This window comes from Brachycentrus maculatus, unplaced genomic scaffold (genome assembly GCF_059751285.1).
Source record: "Brachycentrus maculatus isolate JH-2025_06_01 unplaced genomic scaffold, ASM5975128v1 h1tg000322l, whole genome shotgun sequence".
NCBI classification, from domain to species: domain Eukaryota; kingdom Metazoa; phylum Arthropoda; class Insecta; order Trichoptera; family Brachycentridae; genus Brachycentrus; species Brachycentrus maculatus.
This window is the reverse complement of record NW_028281071.1, coordinates 321058-339342: the sequence shown is the minus strand read 5'-3', so window position 1 is coordinate 339342 and position 18285 is coordinate 321058. Positions and strand designations below refer to the sequence as shown.

At 30.9% G+C, this 18285-nt stretch overlaps 1 protein-coding gene across 3 annotated transcripts in view; it reads left to right on the top strand.

The window, feature by feature from the left end:
* Tusp (WD40 superfamily protein Tusp) overlaps window positions 1-18285 on the top strand; it is a 59290-nt gene that overhangs the window by 8889 nt on the left and 32116 nt on the right. For all 3 annotated transcript variants that reach the window (XM_088268358.1, XM_088268356.1, XM_088268357.1), the window contains exon 2: window positions 10229-10393. In XM_088268358.1, coding sequence (XP_088124484.1) covers window positions 10229-10393 — 165 coding nt within the window. The remainder of the gene's footprint in view (window positions 1-10228; window positions 10394-18285) is intronic.

Here is an 18285-nt window from a genome sequence, read left to right as displayed (position 1 = left end):
TAATAAAATATACTTTTTAAATTAAATATGTATTTTACAAGGAAAAATACGTAAGTTTTTTCGAGAAAAATGCTATAATAAAAACTTGAAAATAACGAAATCTGATTTGACTTCAAACCTAACATACTTTTTTCAATTTCTTACATAATAAAATGAAATATTAATTTTACAAGGAAACACAAGAAAAAAAGGGAAAATGCTGGAATGAAACTCGAATGGAATAAAATCTGATTTGACTTCTAACCTTAAGTTTAAAAAGTGGTCGAGAACGTGTTTTTATCGCAGCTTGGGTGTTAAAGGGTTTAAACGACGAAATCCAAGAAATATAATAAATCTTCACACAATCTGATTCCCCCATTTTCGCTTACGTGTTAAATCGTTCCTAAATGTAACTTCACCTATTTATTTCCTGTATTTCGTTCGCAACGGTTTACTGATATCAAATAAATTAGGCTGTAGGAGTATTTATTATTTATAACGGCGACGGAACGCGCCGATGTGACGCTGCGTGGTGCGTCGCGACGTCTCGTGGCTTCTCGCGGCGTCTCGTCGTGGCTTTGTCGCCCAGTCCCCCCCTGAGCCACATACATGTTTTATATCGACATACGACACACGGAATGGAAACCCGAACAGAATATTTTTCAATTCTGCTTGTTGCAAAGGAGCGCTCGTCGTGTTTCTTTGTTTGCTCCGAAACGTATTGACTATTCAAGGTTTGTCGTCGTTTAAAAATATTTAGCCTTTTGTGTTACAAAAATATTATTTCGGCGGCATTGCCGCTCATACACGCTGATTTGAAATATACGTGGAAAATTAATGAATTTATATTTGTATGAGGATTCTCAATGCTACAATATGCAGGAGCGTATTTTATTATATGTTGTTGAAGACGTACATATGCTCTGAATTCCCTGAATAGCGAGAAGGAAAAAATTCAATTATAAAATAACTAAATGTATGTCGATGCCAGATTTCGATTAAGAGTCAAATGGATAGGCCATAATACAAGATTTTTAATGAATGCTTTACTTAGTAAATACCACTATTTCTTAAAATCTACTGTACTTTACTTTAACTAAGTAAAACATAAATTAAAAATGGTTAGATTTTACCACAAAGTGAGTGCCGAATCAATTAATGAAATCATAATATAAGATACCTAGGCCTCTTCTTACGATTGTGGTGAGCATGTGCGAAGGCACAAACTACAGAGGATGGCCCCTCTTAACCTACATGTACCAAATTATATCCGACATACTCTGTAGCGGGTATGCTGAGTTGAAGAGACGATCCGAAGATAAAAATTGGTGGAGACTTCCATGAAAGAAGCGAACCAATCATCACACAGAAGATGACAGACTTTCCTCCATCTGTGAGGATAACGACGCAGAAAAAAAGAAGAAAAAAAATAAAGTACCGGTTAAAAACTAATATGGATTGAATAATTTTACAATATCAAAGACATTGCGAAATATTATATATTGTTTTTTTTTTAAATAAATTACTGTTAACATACAATATAATGAAGACTCTACGACCCATTGCAGGCCTAACACTTCGCGACAGAGTAAGAAACTCAGATATAAGAAAAATTTGCGATGTTGAAGATGTTGTGCGATGGGGAAGAGAAAGAAGACGTTTCTGGAGAGATCATATGAGAAGAGCGAGTTCGGATCGAGTGGTGAGGGTGGCAGCGGACAGCAGCATAGGCGGGATCAGACCCCCAGGAAGACCACCTAAACGATGGAAGGATAGCTGGTTTTCCACCTCCCAGGAGCGACCCGAGAATGACAGGACCTAGTCCTAAAAGAAGAAGAAGAAGAAGATACAATATAAGTATAAAAGAAAGATATTTCGAATAATTTAATAAAACTTTTAATAAGACATTTAACAGTAAATATAAAAATGAAGATTCTTATTTTTCAGACTTCGGACAATGCAAATTGGTAAATCCGGCCCTGTTGCTAAGAGTAACATACTTTGCGTCAAATTGAGATTGTCGTTTGAAATTCATTTCAAATTATATACAAAGAACCAATAATTGATGTCAGAAAAATACACCGCTAAAAGTAAAACGTGTAGCAATTTTTATTAGGTTCCTAATTTACCGAGTTTGAGAAAAAAATATATAATACATAACCTGCTTCAATCAACGCAAACATATTTTCTTACCTTTACTGAAAGAATAATCGTAATATCTCACAAAAGGGCCTCGGGTTAACAAAAGAGATAATATGAACTGAGAAAATATCCTTTGATCAAAATAAAGTACAAAAACAAAATATTATACAGGAAATAAAGTGCTTGTTTAGGCGTTCTTAACTATTGTTATTTTCCCTTCATATTAAAAACAACATTTGTTCCTTACCCTCTTAGGAATTAAAAAATACAATTTTTATCTTAATTCCGAAGATTTAACCATCCATAATCTTTGGATGAGATATTTTTTAAAATTTTATTTGTTTGATATTTTTTTGTACAAATCTTCATTACAAAAAATACAATTTTTATCTTAATTCCGTAGATTTAACCATCCATAATCTTTGGATGAGATATATTTTTATTTTATTTGTTTGATATTTTTTGTACAAATCTTCTTTACAAAAAATACAATTTTTATCTTAATTCCGTAGATTTAACCATGCATAATCTTTGGATGAGATATTTTTTAAAATTTTATTTGTTTGATATTTTTTTGTACAAATCTTCATTACAAAAAATACATTTTTTATCTTAATTCCGTAGATTTAACCATCCATAATCTTTGGATGAGATATTTATTTATTTTATTTGTTTGATATTTTTTGTACAAATCTTCATTACAAAAAATACAATTTTTATCTTAATTCCGTAGATTTAACCATCCATAATCTTTGGATGAGATATTTTTTTATTTTATTTGTTTGATATTTTTTTTGTACAAATCTTCATTACAAAATATACAATTTTCATCTTAATTCCGTAGATTTAACCATCCATAATCTTTGGATGAGATATTTTTTTATTTTAATTGTTTGATATTTTTTCGTACAAATCTTCATTACAAAAAATACAATTTTTATCTTAATTCCGTAGATTTAACCATCCATAATCTTTGGATGAAATATTTTTAATTTTATTTCTTTGATATTTTTTCGTTCAAATCTTCATTGTCAGAGAAAGTATTTAATACATTATACCTAAACCGTTTACGTTTGAAAATTTTGTCGACGGAGGAGAGAAAGGTTCTTTCAGGACCTCAGTAGCTCAATATTAAAATATGTTTCTATGTCCAGTAAGTATTTTTATATTCCCGACGTTTCGGGATGAATGGCAACCGTACACTACATCCATTCATTGCAGTACCTTATGCATAAAAAGATGTGAAGATTCTATAAATGTTGGTCAAAAGATAGAGTAAACATGATCAGTACATTATTATTATTCTAAAATTTAATATCCACAAACAATCGGATATTAAAAATTAAATACTTGTATCATACCACTTTTGACGTTTTATTTCATTTCACATGATTAGTTTCAAAAACTACAAATGTTTTCATCTACAGATGATCACAAAAACTTTTTTATCACATGTAGATGAAAACATCTGTAGTTTTCGAAACTAGTCGCGTGAAATGGAATAAAATTCAATTAGTGATCTAGTACGAGGGTTTAATTTTTAATAATCAATATGTCATTCCACAATGTTAATTCCAAATCATTTAATAATACAATCGGATTCATGAAATAAAAACAATCGGTGGGCATGTATGAGGAGATGCATGAACGTGGAAGAGGCGAAGAATGTTTGCAAAGACAGAGTGGCGCCTACCCCTGCGGTGAAGCGGCGTGATGGTTAGTTAGTTTTTTTTTAATAAAATAAAAAGCTATGTAATTAAGTAGTTCATCTATGCACGTTACGTACGTTATACATTTTCTATGGTATACTTATTATAACTTTTTTTGTACACAGCCTATCGCCTAGGCCCAGATGCGTAAAGCAGCAGGAAACGGAAAATGAGAAATTATTTTTGGATGAAGTAGGGTGAATTGGGTAGGTGCGCCCAGTGTTGAGAATTATTGATGGCTTTCAAAGAGGTATCAATATCGCTGTGGGGAGTGCTAACGCAAACAATCGGATCATGTAGTGATCGATCCTTGAATTACAAAACCCGAATGGGAGACGACCATTGTATTCTGCTTGATGCAGAGGGGTGTATGGGGTGAGGCTTTATTTGTGGTTATTTAATACGTCGTACAGATGATTAAAAAAATACTATATGAAACAACGAAAGGAAAAGCTATTAATGCATTGGATACCTATCATGCAACACCAATAGAGATATAATACAATATAAATGATTTATTTATATATATATATATATATATATATATATATATATATATATATATATATATATATATATATATATATATATATATATATATATATATATATATATATATATATATATATATATATATATATATATATATATATATATATATATATATATATATATATATATATATATATATATATATATATATATATATATATATATATATATATATATATATATATATATATATATATATATATATATATATATATATATATATATATATTTATATCTTCAAGCCTTTATCCGCATCATGATGGTGCATAGGGCACTGCATCATATAAACACAGTGTTATGTTGATTATTAACACATAAAGGAAAAGTGATCAGCCCTCCGCTTCAGGTACCAGTCCAGGGTAATATTGAATAAATATTATAGTGACAAATCACTCATATTTATTTGAAGATGTATGGACGTGAAGGAATTAAGGAGCTACAAATTAAACAAATATGAAAATTATGAGCAACTTAAAACATATGTGAGTAATAAATGTTAATAGCCTTTGAGATTTAGAAAATTATTTTACTTTTATACTATTTGAATGGGTAAATGATATTTTGTAACCCTTTGCTTTTACGGTCTCGTGGGAAATTTATTTCTTTTACAAAAGAGAAATTTATCTTTTTTGGAACCGCCAATAATATCCCACCCTTCAGCTATTCTCGTATCTCCCTCGACCCTTTTGAGGTTTGAAATCTTTTTAATAATGCGCTGCGATAAGAATAGGGTATACTAAATCCTTCAAATATTAACCTGTTAACCTGGTAAGACGGTATATACCAATATCTCTAATGTGTATGACGACATATTTCGTCATATTATATAAGATTTTTTATAGTACCCATGTATTAGCGAGCTTTTACTTCATCTTCAACTTGACATTGGCAAAAGCAATATATTCTATATGCAACGCCATTATTTATAATAATAAAAAACATAACAAATCGGAATGATATTTAATAATAAAATTAGGTATACGAAATAAAATTCTAAATTACACATTTTTGTTAGTTCTTAATGACATCTTCATTTCTCGCGTTAAATAAAATGTCCTTAACTTTTAATACAATTTCTAATAAATTAATGGAGGTATGTTTTATTTTACCGCTCTTTGTACGTACCACAATACATAATCTAGCTGACATTTAATGGATATGACGATAAATCACGTCACCACGTTGTGGTGCCGTGGTTAGTGTCGCGGACTCTTGAGTCAGAGTTTCTCGGTTCGAACCCACTCTACCACAATTTGATACCTATTTCTAATAACGAGTCACTTAGGCTCACAGAAATGGTATGAAATCGAAGTATTTTTGTAAATAATGAAAACAACATTTTTTTTCATTAAAAAAAAAATTTAGTGGACGAAATAACACGTCTAGACATTCCTCTTTAAAACATATACACACTTTTCCGTATATTTCTTTTATGGTATAATGAGGCTTTTTAAAACCGGGTCAGAGCGTGTTTGAAGCCAATTTTAGCAACCTGTAATGAATTTATTGTTCATTAATTTGAATACCTGCGCCAAGTTATTTAATTAAAGGATTACGTTATCATTATTCCAGAACAGCTACGAACGGCATGATTTATACTGTTTATCAAGGCAATATATCAAAATTATTCAAATTATGTTATGAAAAAAGGTATTTCCCGTTCCAGTTATATAACTTCCTATAAAGGGTCAATAAGTACTCAGTAATAAGCAATCAGTAGTTGATTTTCTTTCCCAGTCCCACGTATATTTGATTGGCTTTATAAAGAGGTAAGAGTTCTAAAACCGTTGTATTTTATATAAAAGTTATTTTTCAATGTTCTTCAAATGTCAACAAACAAAAAAACTTTATAATAAGATTTAGTCGTGCTTGGTGATTACTTTCAGTCATAAAATACATTTAATTCAGTTGCAAAATTTAAAGTTTTTATTATTCCATAGAATTTTGTATTTGATGTGACTTCTTTGATACTTGGTTACTTGAATGAATTTTTTCGTGTGGAAAAAGTATTTTGCAATTATTTTATTTTATTAAAAACTGTTTTTAGCAGTTAAATTTAAGATGTTTGTAATAAATTTGAGTTTGCTTGTAATGGGTATTTAAATATAATGTAAACCTCAAAGACTTATTCACAATATTTTGAGTGTTTCCAAATACTTGTTCACAAATTTGGGTTCCTACACACAGGAGTTATTTATTAATTTTGACATCTCAAAATAGATGAAGAGTATTAAAGAAATCTGGGTATCTACAAGGCTTATGACCTGTCATTAGGTGGTAAATGATCACTTTACACAAGTGCAACATTCACCATACTACTAAAATTTTTGGAACTCCTACACATATATCAGAGATAAGTGATATACATATGTAGTAATTCTAAATTTTATTATACGCTTATAAAGTGATTACCCAACCAGTCTATGACAGGTCATAAGCCCAGTAAATACCCAGACTTCCATATTCTTCTTCATCTTTGTTGAGATGTAAAATTTGTATAAATATGCATAGATTTTATTGTTCACATTTGTAACTTGTTTTATATGGAATATAAGGGTGTGTGTGTGTTGTGGGTCGGTGATAGTCAATTTACCTTTCTCATTTCATAATTTAGAGGCAATTTTCATCCCAATATCCGTTTCTAACTGTTTGACATCCCCTCACTCACGCTGGCCTTAACACCTTTCCGTATATATTTTAATTTATTGTTATACATATGTAAAGAAATCGAATTTTTTCTTGTATTAGACATAAATATAATTGAATTTGATTGAAGAATGGAATAATAAATTTTTGTTTATTTAACTTTAATTAAAAATGCTTGGCAAATACCACTATTTCTTAAATATTGTGAACACGTGTTTCGATGCATTCCGCATCATTTTTAAACACCGTATGTGAAGCTTAGTCTAAATTTTAGAGTTGTGTCCTTTGGACGTTAAAGGTTGAAAAGGGATTGAATTATTTATTATTTTTTTATCAGTGGGAACATGGACAATAGGGGGAAGGCTTTATTCATTGTCATTTGTTAATTACGTATTATTTTTTATTTTGTAACACGTGTCACAATAGATTTTAAGAAATAGTAATAATTACCAAGAAAAACTTAAATTAAAAACGGATTTCGTAGAAAAAAATACAAGATATACAAATTTATAGTGATTTAAAAATATAAAAAATTGTAGCAGTAACCTTCACCGTGTAGTGGTTACTGCATTTATTATATACATCATACTGAAGGTCTTTAGTTCGATTTCCGGAGCAGTCAAAATAAGCAAGTTTTTTTTTACATTACCCTGGACCTGAAGCGTGAAACTGATCATATTATCTTCATATAATTATTGATCAGCTTAACTTTTCATCACTTTGATGTAGTGCCCTTTGCATTTTTGTGTGCGAATGAGGGTGAGAAGAATATTAAATATTTTTGTAAGATGTTTGCGTTCTCCGAAATTATTTGAAATATCTTTTGGGATTATACAGTGAATGCCAGTATTATTATAATTTTTTTTTAGATGGGAATTGCATTTATTATTTACCTTGCTTATTATGTACAAGGTTTATAGATCATTTAGTGGATTTTTGTTTCTTTTAGCTAGTTAAATATGTTTTTATTTGAATCTGTGTTGGGAACAGGAGGGATAATCTAGTATGGGTCAAATAGGAGCTTCTCACCATTTGCTCATTGCTGGGGAAAACCACGTAAAACTCCTCAGGAGAAGGCGGACTGTTGACTGTCATCAGCAGACCTTCCGTTCCACTAGAAGAGGGTTCGGCATTTTGTGTCCCACTTTGGTTTATGTTACCAATGTCCTTCACTATTTTAATCATGTATGATACTACCTCTCGTGACAGTTCCTTATGAACTATCACGGATACCCAGGCTCCTGCAACGCGCCTCCAGCTGTTGTCTTTGCCAGTATTGTTCTTCCTGGTTCCTTCCAATCTTTTCTTTCTCCCCTCGTCCTCGGGTTGTAGGCCCCTCTATCATAGACAACGTCACTTAGGCCATACCTTCGAATTATGTTATCTTTCTGTAGCATCTATGAATTTTATGGTCTTCCTCTCGATGTCTTTCGAGGAGGATCCATGGCAATCGCCTAGTTTACAATATGTTCAGGTTCTCTACGTCCCATGTGCCCATATCATCATCTCAATTGCCTTTCCTCTACCTTACTATTGATGTCTGTTACACCCGGGCTTCCATGAATGCGTGAACTCTTTATTTTACAGTGAATGAATTACAGTAATAAACAGAAATATGACTTGGAGATATCGCGTATAGGTAACGGTACCATTTTATGTTTTCTATATAAATATAAAACGGGTCTTCGCACGCTACTGCTCACATATCATAACATTAGGTATATGCATTAAGATATGGTTTACTCAACAAAGGTTAAAAGCGTACGATGAGAAATTTATTCCATTGTCTTACATTCAAAATTGATTATCCATTATTTTTATTGTATATTTTTACATTGAACGTTTATGGGTTTTCTATGGGAGTTAACCTTCATCTAGTCCGGCGATGTTGGATTACGTTAGCGTCGCGCATAGTGGTAAAATATTAACTTTTCGGGTGCAATAATATTTTGATAATATTATAGAAAAAGTGTTCGAAAGAAATGTCCAGTTGAAAAAACAGTTGTTCGAATGCGTTTCACAATGCTTTTGTGTTTCTATTTCGATATTGTTTGCTTAAGTAACGTTGTTTGAAATCGATGTCATGTTTTTTTTACACCTTTGAAGAAATATGTATTACTTTTAGAGCTAGATTTCGCTGATATAATGTTCTCATTTTAATCATATTTTTGTGTTTGTTTTTTATTTTATATTTTATTTTAATGTTTCAGAATCACATCTCCAAATGGGCATACATATTACATTAATTTCTTTATATGTATATTTAAGCTATACCGCATAATATCAGTTACCATTCGTTCGGTTTCAACGAATATTGTCATAAAATTTTACTAACAACCAAATATTCTTACTTCATCATTTTGAATATTAATCAAACAGCAGTTATTATTAATTTTGTATTAATTATTATCAGATACTGGATTATTCACCCAACGATAGTTTTATACGAAAGAAGATAGAATTCAATGGCTCCATCGAAAAAAACTGTACACCTTACAAATTTTCAACTGAAGGTACTACCATCAGCCAAAATAACAACTTACATATGAAAGGAATCTAATGACAATCCAAATATATATCATTTAATTTTTTTCAATAATGGACAAAATGGTGAACGTTACACGAGTGTATAAAGTAATGTCTTAAGCCGACCAAATATCAGGTCGTATACCCTGGGATGCTCAGACTCCATCTTCTTTCATATAAAAAAGATAAATGGTCTCTCAAGTCAAAAAAATTCGGTGTAGTGCACAAACGCCTATAATATATAGTAGTTATTGTGTCAGATTTTTGCCTCTAAAAGGACATTTTTTGCGTGAAAATGGTTTTGAGCATTAAGGGGGTGAATATGGTTATTATTATTATCTACTCGTATAAAAATAACATTTCAGAAAGTTATAACTGTAAAATATTGAAATTATGATTGGTATTGGTATATCAAGAGTTAATTTTATGGAAATTGTAAAATGTTTATATTCTTTTTTTTTTCTTTTTTATGTCTATATTAGGTTAAAATCATTTAAAACAATATTAAAAAAGAACTCCACCGACAAGACACACAAGGTGGCTTGGTGGGTCTCTGCAAAAAAAACTCTAAATATGTATAAATTTTGATTTAAATAAATGTATTTAAATAAAAATAAAAATAAAAATTACATTTTGACGCTCGGATTCTATTAATTGAAAAAATAACATTACAGGATGAGGGATGGAAACTGAATCGCACCAATTATTACCAAGAGGGGTGGCTCGCTACAGGGAACGTCAGGGGTATAGTCGGAGTCACATTCACGTCCAGTCACTGCCGGAAGAATGCCGATATTCCTCAACGGACCAACTACAACCTCAGGGGACATAGATCCGACGTAAGTTCACTTTAATGTATTCCTCCTAACCCTTATCCGCACCCAGTGGTGCATAGGGCACTGCATAATATAAACGCAGTGTTCTCTTTATTGTTAACATATGAAGGAAAGGTGATTAACCCTCCGCTTCATGTACCAGTCCAGGGTAATACTGAATAAATATCAGAGTGAAAAAAACTATGGAGGCGGAAACCTTAAAAAAACTAAATTACACTATGGATGCGGACAAAATAAATTATATTGATATATACTTGATACAAAAATTTTATGCATGGTCATCATTTCTGTCAAAATTTGTGCAACTATTAAGGTTCTATCGTATGTCGTATACAAATCGAGAACCGATTTTACGGACTATAAGATATACTTTTTCCTTTAAAAAATTGCTTCCAAAATCTGGTGCGTCTTATACTCAAATTAATATTTAAAAAATCATGTGTTTTATTTAAAATCGCCGCCAGCATTCAAATTGGCCATATATTCGATGGCGCGGGAAACCTATCTCTATCTGGCAGCATTGTAGTGATGGGGATCGTACAATAAAAATGTAGTCCACCACATAACACCACACGTGCTTTTGTAGTACACAAAACACGACAATTGTGTAATTCGATGTTTTCTAAGGCAAACACCTCCACGCGACAAGGATTCCACGAGGGCATCAGATTCCGTGGTAACAAATATTCGATTGAATATGTTTTTTTAGTTGCTTAAAAATTAAGGTGCGTTCGTAGCGTCTATAAAATACGCTAACTTTTTCTATGGCATATCTCACTAAAGATATACGAATATTAATAAAGTTTAGTAAATCATCGTATGTTCGTAAACCCGAATAGTGTTTAGAGGCTGATTTAAACACAACGAAAAATAAAATAAAAATGCAACCCTGTTTATGTCACTGGTTTTATCTTTCATCTTACCATCAATTTGCGTAATTTTCAGTAGGTACCTACAACTATCGCGTGCTGTTGATATTTGTCATTAGGAAATAAAACGATATTTTTAATTTGATATTGATAAAAAATCTGAATTATTTCAATGACAACAAATTATTTGTACTAATAGCTAAATCTGATCGTCAAAATTGATAGTTTAATACTTCTCTAAATAATTTTTTTAGAAGTCATTTATTCTTACTATAATGTTTTTGATTGGAATATATTGCTAGCTACTTCAAGTACTTATAAAGTTTTTACTAACAAAATAAATACAAATCTTCTTTTCACAAATTAATATTTTTTGTTGTTGATATTACATATGACATTTGAGAGATCATTAAAATTTACTTTTAAACCGTTAAAAAAATATTTAAAAAGATTTCTGAGCAACAACTCATAATTTCGCTGTAAGAAATTTAAGAAGATACGTATTCAATTGGGTTTTAAAATTTTTCTTTACACTTGATAAATACCTGTAAAAAGTGGTATTTACCAAGTAAAGTTTTAATTTATAAATGGTCCAATTTAGAAATTTAAAAAAAATCTCCACCAAGTTTTATGATAACACTCGTGAACGGCAAGTTACAGAAAAGTAAAAATATAATTTTATTTAATTTTTTGTCCGCCTCCGTAGTGTAATGGTCAGCACGCTCGGCTACCGTTCTAGAGTTCCCGGGTTCGATTCCCAGGGGGGGTTAAATAAATATAAGTGATTTTTTCACTGGAATATTTATTCAATATTACTCTGGTATGGTACCTGAAGCGGAGGGCTGATCACCTTTCCTTCTTGTGTAAACGATCAAGATAACACTGCGTTTATATGACGCAGTGTCCTATGCACCATTGGGTGCGGATAAGGGTTTTCTATTATTTTTTTAAGCATTAAAATGATTGTTTTTAATTTAATAACATTTGATTAAGCAAACAATCATTGTGAAAATAAAACAACATTCTTTCAAGAAACGCTATTGGTCTTTCAAAGAGAAAGTAATTGTAAAATTTACAGTCTTTTTTACTACCATTCGACCCCAACCCTCGAATAGTATTCGACTTTCACCCTAGACATATATCCGAAGGAGAAGAAAAAAACATTCCGAGCGCTGTAAAAGCTATATACATTTCCCCATTCCACGACATAAGGGAAAAGTAATCGAATGAAATAGGCAATAAAAGCTTCGTTACCGACAAATAATTTCTTATAACATGTTACATTAAAAAGTTCTTAGGGGTCACGTAGGAAAGAAGCTCATGTGTTTCTTAGGCAGGTACCTAATTCTTTTATCTTTTATGGCTATAAAGAATCGCAACAAAGGGGCTCAATTTATTTGTCAATGAAGTGTTTACATGTAAGAATAGTTTCACATATCGCTTACTCCTTTCAAGAACGTCATAAACCAAAAAACTTGATTTATCAGGAGAACGTTTTAAAAGTCTAAAAATATAAAACAATATATTAAAAATACACATCAAGCCACTTTTCAAACTTTTTACTGTGCAACAGATCTTTTTAGGTAAAACCTGAAGGTTTTTTCTCAATTTGAAAAATATTTAGTATATTTAAAAAAATAATTGAACAATACCTTTTCTTCAAAATGCAAAAACAACACTTTCTGCCCTGTAGCGGGTAAATATTAAGTTACAAATATGCCTCTTTTGCTGGGATATAGTACATTTTCTGGGCATTCCGAAAACATGCACAACTGAAAATTGTCGATTTTTTATTTATGACGTTCTTGAAAGGAGTGAGCGATATGTAAATAGATAAAAATGTAAACACTTTTATATTTTTTTTACGAAAAATGTTTGTTCGTTTGATCAAAATCTTAAATCTCCTAAAGTGATTCACGAATTGCTTGAAATTTTAACACAACACTGCATTCCTGCATCCTAAAGTTATCCACTGATTATTTAAAAAAATTGAGACAAGGTGGTATTTAAGTATCCGCATGTATACTATAATTCTATATACAAAATAATGAAATACATGACAGGTATAAAAAGTTTTTTAAACAGGTTTTTATTTTCTTTATTACCATAATGGCAGCGCCATCTGTTGGACCTTAAAGCAATACGCGCAATACTAATCATTGCTCAGGGCGGCCAAAGTGCTTCTTGACAGCTGCTATCACTTGGCATTTTCAATATTTTCGATTGCATTATTGTTTAAGATTTGCAATTTGAAAGCGAGCTTTCTATTTTCTTTATGTTTGTTCGAACCAGACTGAGCCACACCAACGCTTGGCCGGGATCAGCAAGTTTTAAATAACCCTTGAATTTTAAGTTATTGGCTACACCAGCTTTATACACATTATTATTGTGAATAGATTTAGGGGATGTTAGAGACATACGCTTCAAATGGAAGCTTTTTCCGATTTTTGCATACTGTTATCTAACGTGAGTTTGCATTTTAGCCCGGCCCTACATTTGCGAACATTAAAAATAGATTATCCATTTCTTCTTACACTAAACCGGAGAAAGCATTATGCCAAAACCTATTCACTGAGGAAGATTTGTTGCAGTAGAAAATAAAATGTTCTAATACAAGAAGAACCAAAAATTTCGTCATATGAAATAAAATATAAAAAATGGATATTATTACCATAAAGTGATTTCCGAATCAATTAATGAAATTATTTTCAATTTTACATGTTGAATGGAGAGTAATTTCATTTATTGAATCGGTAGTCACTTTGTGGTAATATCTATCCATTTTTAATTTAAATTTTACTTGAGAAATACCAATATTTAATTAAATGTATTTTGACATGTGTTTCGATGCATTCCGCATAATTTTAAAACACCTTTTGATGTTTACCATATAGTGTTAATCAAGTAGAAATAGTGGTTTATGTATTAATTTTAAATCAAACACAGATTTTTTGAGTCTACTAAGTTGTATTTTATTAACAAAAAACACATAAAAAATTATATTGTGACAATTGTTTCGCCTTGTTAGGGCATTATCAAACGAATGTTCGTTTATTATCATTCATTTATTATCGTTCATTATCGTTCGTTTATTATCGTTCGTTTATTATCGTTCATTATCAAACAAACATTCGTTTGATAATGCCCTAACAAGGCGAAACAATTGTCACAATATAATTTTTTATGTGTTTTTTGTTAATAAAATACAACTTAGTAGACTCAAAAAATCTGTGTTTGATTTAAAATTAATACATAAATTAAAATGGAGTTCTAAAAATTAAACGCCAAGTCAATAAATAAAGAAATAGTGGTATTTATCACGTGCAATTAAAAAAAAATTAAACGATATTACCATAAAGCGTGAAGTAGAAAATAAATCAGAGAAAAAACTTGGCCATTTTTGTGGGTTTTTCCTTTAGCGTAAAAAAAACAACGATATTTTGACTTGAAACGTATGTTATTATAATAAAACACGTACGTAGATAATTCTTTTGAAAATATTTTTGAAACAAACAAGCTGTAAAAAGCTGCGAAGATTTTATCTTAGTATTCATTTCACAATCATTCACACCATTTTTCCCACGCGAGGGAATTTTCGGGAATGATTCCAAAAAAGTGACACGGTAATATTTCGTAAAATACGAGTATAATATGTAAATAAAGCTTACAGCGCGTAATACTGTGTAACGACAGCTTTCCTTAATGCTTTCCGCCAGAAAATTGTACAATAAATATTGCAAACGTGTTTTGAAGTATTTTTCGTTTTGTTGAATACGCGGCCAATATTTACACTGTTTCGTTTTGAAGGTTCCACCCCACATTATGCTTAAATAATTGATGTTATTAATCCCAAAGGATAAAGAAAAGCTTACATTATGCGTAAATAACGTACGAATGAAAACAAAATCATTTTAAATTAATCGCTTGCATCAAATAAATGTCTTACATTAAAATCAAAACTGGCAGTAAATAACGGAATCCCGGCACTAATTCTAATGTATGTTAGTCAAGAATGGAGTTGACAAAAGAAGAAGTAGACTGAATGATGTAAAATACGATCTCTTGAAGTATGTGCGAATGATGAAATAAAGAAAGAATGCAAGGCTGAGATAAGCATTATCGATACAATTAAGAAAGAAGTGTTGTGACGGTTTGGACACGTGGATCTAATGAGTGAGGAAAGAACAGTAAAACAAATTTATGAGTAGAATATATGTACATAGTTGGAAATATGAGCAGGGAAAGACCGACGAAAACTTGGCATGATCAAATTGTTCAAATAGTTGAGAGTGGTAAGATCAGGAGTCGGAATAATCGGCGGGTATGTATGTCCGCCTCCGTAGTGTAATGGTCAGCACGCTCGGCTACCATTCTGGAGGTCCCGGGTTCGATTCCCAAGGAGGGTAAAATAAATATAAGTGAATTTTTCACTTATATTTATTCAATATTATTACCCTGGACTGGTACCTGAAGCGGAGGGCTGATCACCTTTCCTTCATGTGTAAACGATCAAGATAACACTGCGTTTATATGACGCAGTGCCCTATGCATCATTGGGGTGCGGAAAGGGGTTATATATATGTATGAGAAGATGCGTGCATCTGGAAGACTCGAATAATGTTTTCAAAGACTGGTGTGGCCTTCAATTCTCTCTATCTACCCTTGCGAAGAATCAGGGTGACGGTTAGTTGGTTTGTTAATTAATTAAGAATAAAAAAAACTAAAGCGTTTCTACTGACATTAGAAGATTGATGCGATCTTAACGACAGCAAAAAACGTTCAATAAAGTAACGAAAATTAATGATAAAAAAATCGTTTAATTTAACCCTCTAACAGGGTAAGACAAAATATTTTGTCATTTTCTAAATACAACTCAATACGGTAGCGGTCGGGGAACCGGGGTAAATTACCCCGAATGGGGTAAAAATTTATTTTTTAGGGTAATAAGGAAATTTTTCTACATCGCTTTTTCATAAACGTGCTAGTATTTTTACAAATTTAAACAATTCAGAAATCGATCAAACGATGAAGATCATTCAAATTGCTCTTACTTCAAAAAGTCACAATTTTTAAGTAATTGTATCAAATATGAAGCAACATTATTTCTCCAAAAACTGAAAAGGAAACCTGAAAACCTGAATTTTTGTTTGATCCAATTTGAGAATTTTATTTTGTTCGTATATTACATACTTACTATTGTAATGTAACTTTTTTTTCTTTTTCGTGTTAATTAATTAAAAAAATAAGTTTTATTTTAAAGATACATCGATTTTTCAAAATAGGGGGAGGATAATATCGACTTAAGCAAAAATATTTTGCGGTAATGGTTGAAATAGAACGAAATGATTTTAATACTTAAAATATTAATAACAACATAATATTTCCTCCTAACATGTTAAGACGTAATATTTCGCCATTTCTAAAACGCAACTCAATACGGTGTGACAACATAAAACATATGTTATCATTATATAATATTTAAAAAAAATAACTGTAACGAACGGGGAACATAAGTTTTTTACATGTTCGTATGATATTATGTAATATTAAACGTAAAAAGCAAATAAAAGTGTTCAATGCGTTATTTGTTAGTTTTATATCATTCAAAAAATAATTAATTGGTGTATAGTTTCTACTACTATGTACATCTACATTATATAAGTAAAAATGTTAATGTTCGTATGCTCAAAATCTTAAATATAATCTAAAGTTTTTCACCGATTACTTTGAAATTTTAACACAACTTTGCATTCGAATACGCGCGTGTTTTTACATACACCCGTGATAAATTAAAAACATGCTTGTTTTGAAAAACATATTTTTATCGCAAATGGCAGCGCCATGTATTAGAAACAACTTTTAATGTATTACATAAATATTTTCCCATGTTTAAATACATATGTTACATATACACAAACATATATATTAAAAACATATTTTTTGTATTTTAAATACACTGTTAATTTTGTGGTATGGTAATATATACGTAACACTCTCCTTATCATTCATAGTTTACTTTGTGTAATACCACTTAAAAACTCAATTTTATGACTACCGGTTTCGGAATAATTCCATCATCAGGTCAGCTATACACTATAGACAATCTATAGTTGACCTGATGATGGAATTATTATTCCGAAACCGTTAAGTACAGTTGTTAAGTGGTATTATACAAAATGAACGATGAATGACAAGGAGAGTGTAATTTTTTATTTATTTATAAAAGTTCATCGCTTATTAGGAAAAGTTTTGTACAAACGTACATTCGTAGATGTTAGTATACGTACTAATTTTTAATTTAGTCCTTTATAAACTCAAATAGAACTGTCATGACGGGTAAATTAATTAGTTTTCTTGAACTCTGTAGATGTACGGTGCGGCAGAGGGTGGTGGTTAGGTAGGAGCATTTTCCTCATAAAATATTCCTCGCGAACTGGGGAAAAAATTCAATTTGCCACGGTGAATTTTTTATCGCGTTTATGATGCAAAGCCATTCAATATGGAAAAGCAATGATGAAAAAAATGACTAATGGATTCATCGTGATGAACATTGAATTAAAAGAAATATTCCTACTATTTAAAAAAAAGATACGTTAGTGTCCACAATCCGTTGAAGAAAAACTTCATATCGTAGTCATACAGGAGAAAGTGACCAAGTGCATTGTTTTACAAAACATTTGTTTTCTTACTAGCTTAATATTGCCCTCGAAAAATCCCAAAGGATTTTAAACTTGGAAGTATAACATATTGACTAGTTAAAAATGACTAACTGCATTGGTGTTTATTTTCTTGCCAAGCAATAGTGACTTAAATGGCCCTCATGAACATTTTACGTTTTGGTAGTTGGTCACTTTCTCCTGTATGACTACGATATGTGCATAATGGATCATTGTCAGACGGAGGAAAATATAATTTAACATAGAATAATAATTTAATTTAACCTTTAAAGGATTATATTAGACTTGTTTTGTGTTTATAACAGCCGATATAATCAATATTTTTATTCATCGTTTTCTTTTGGAAAAT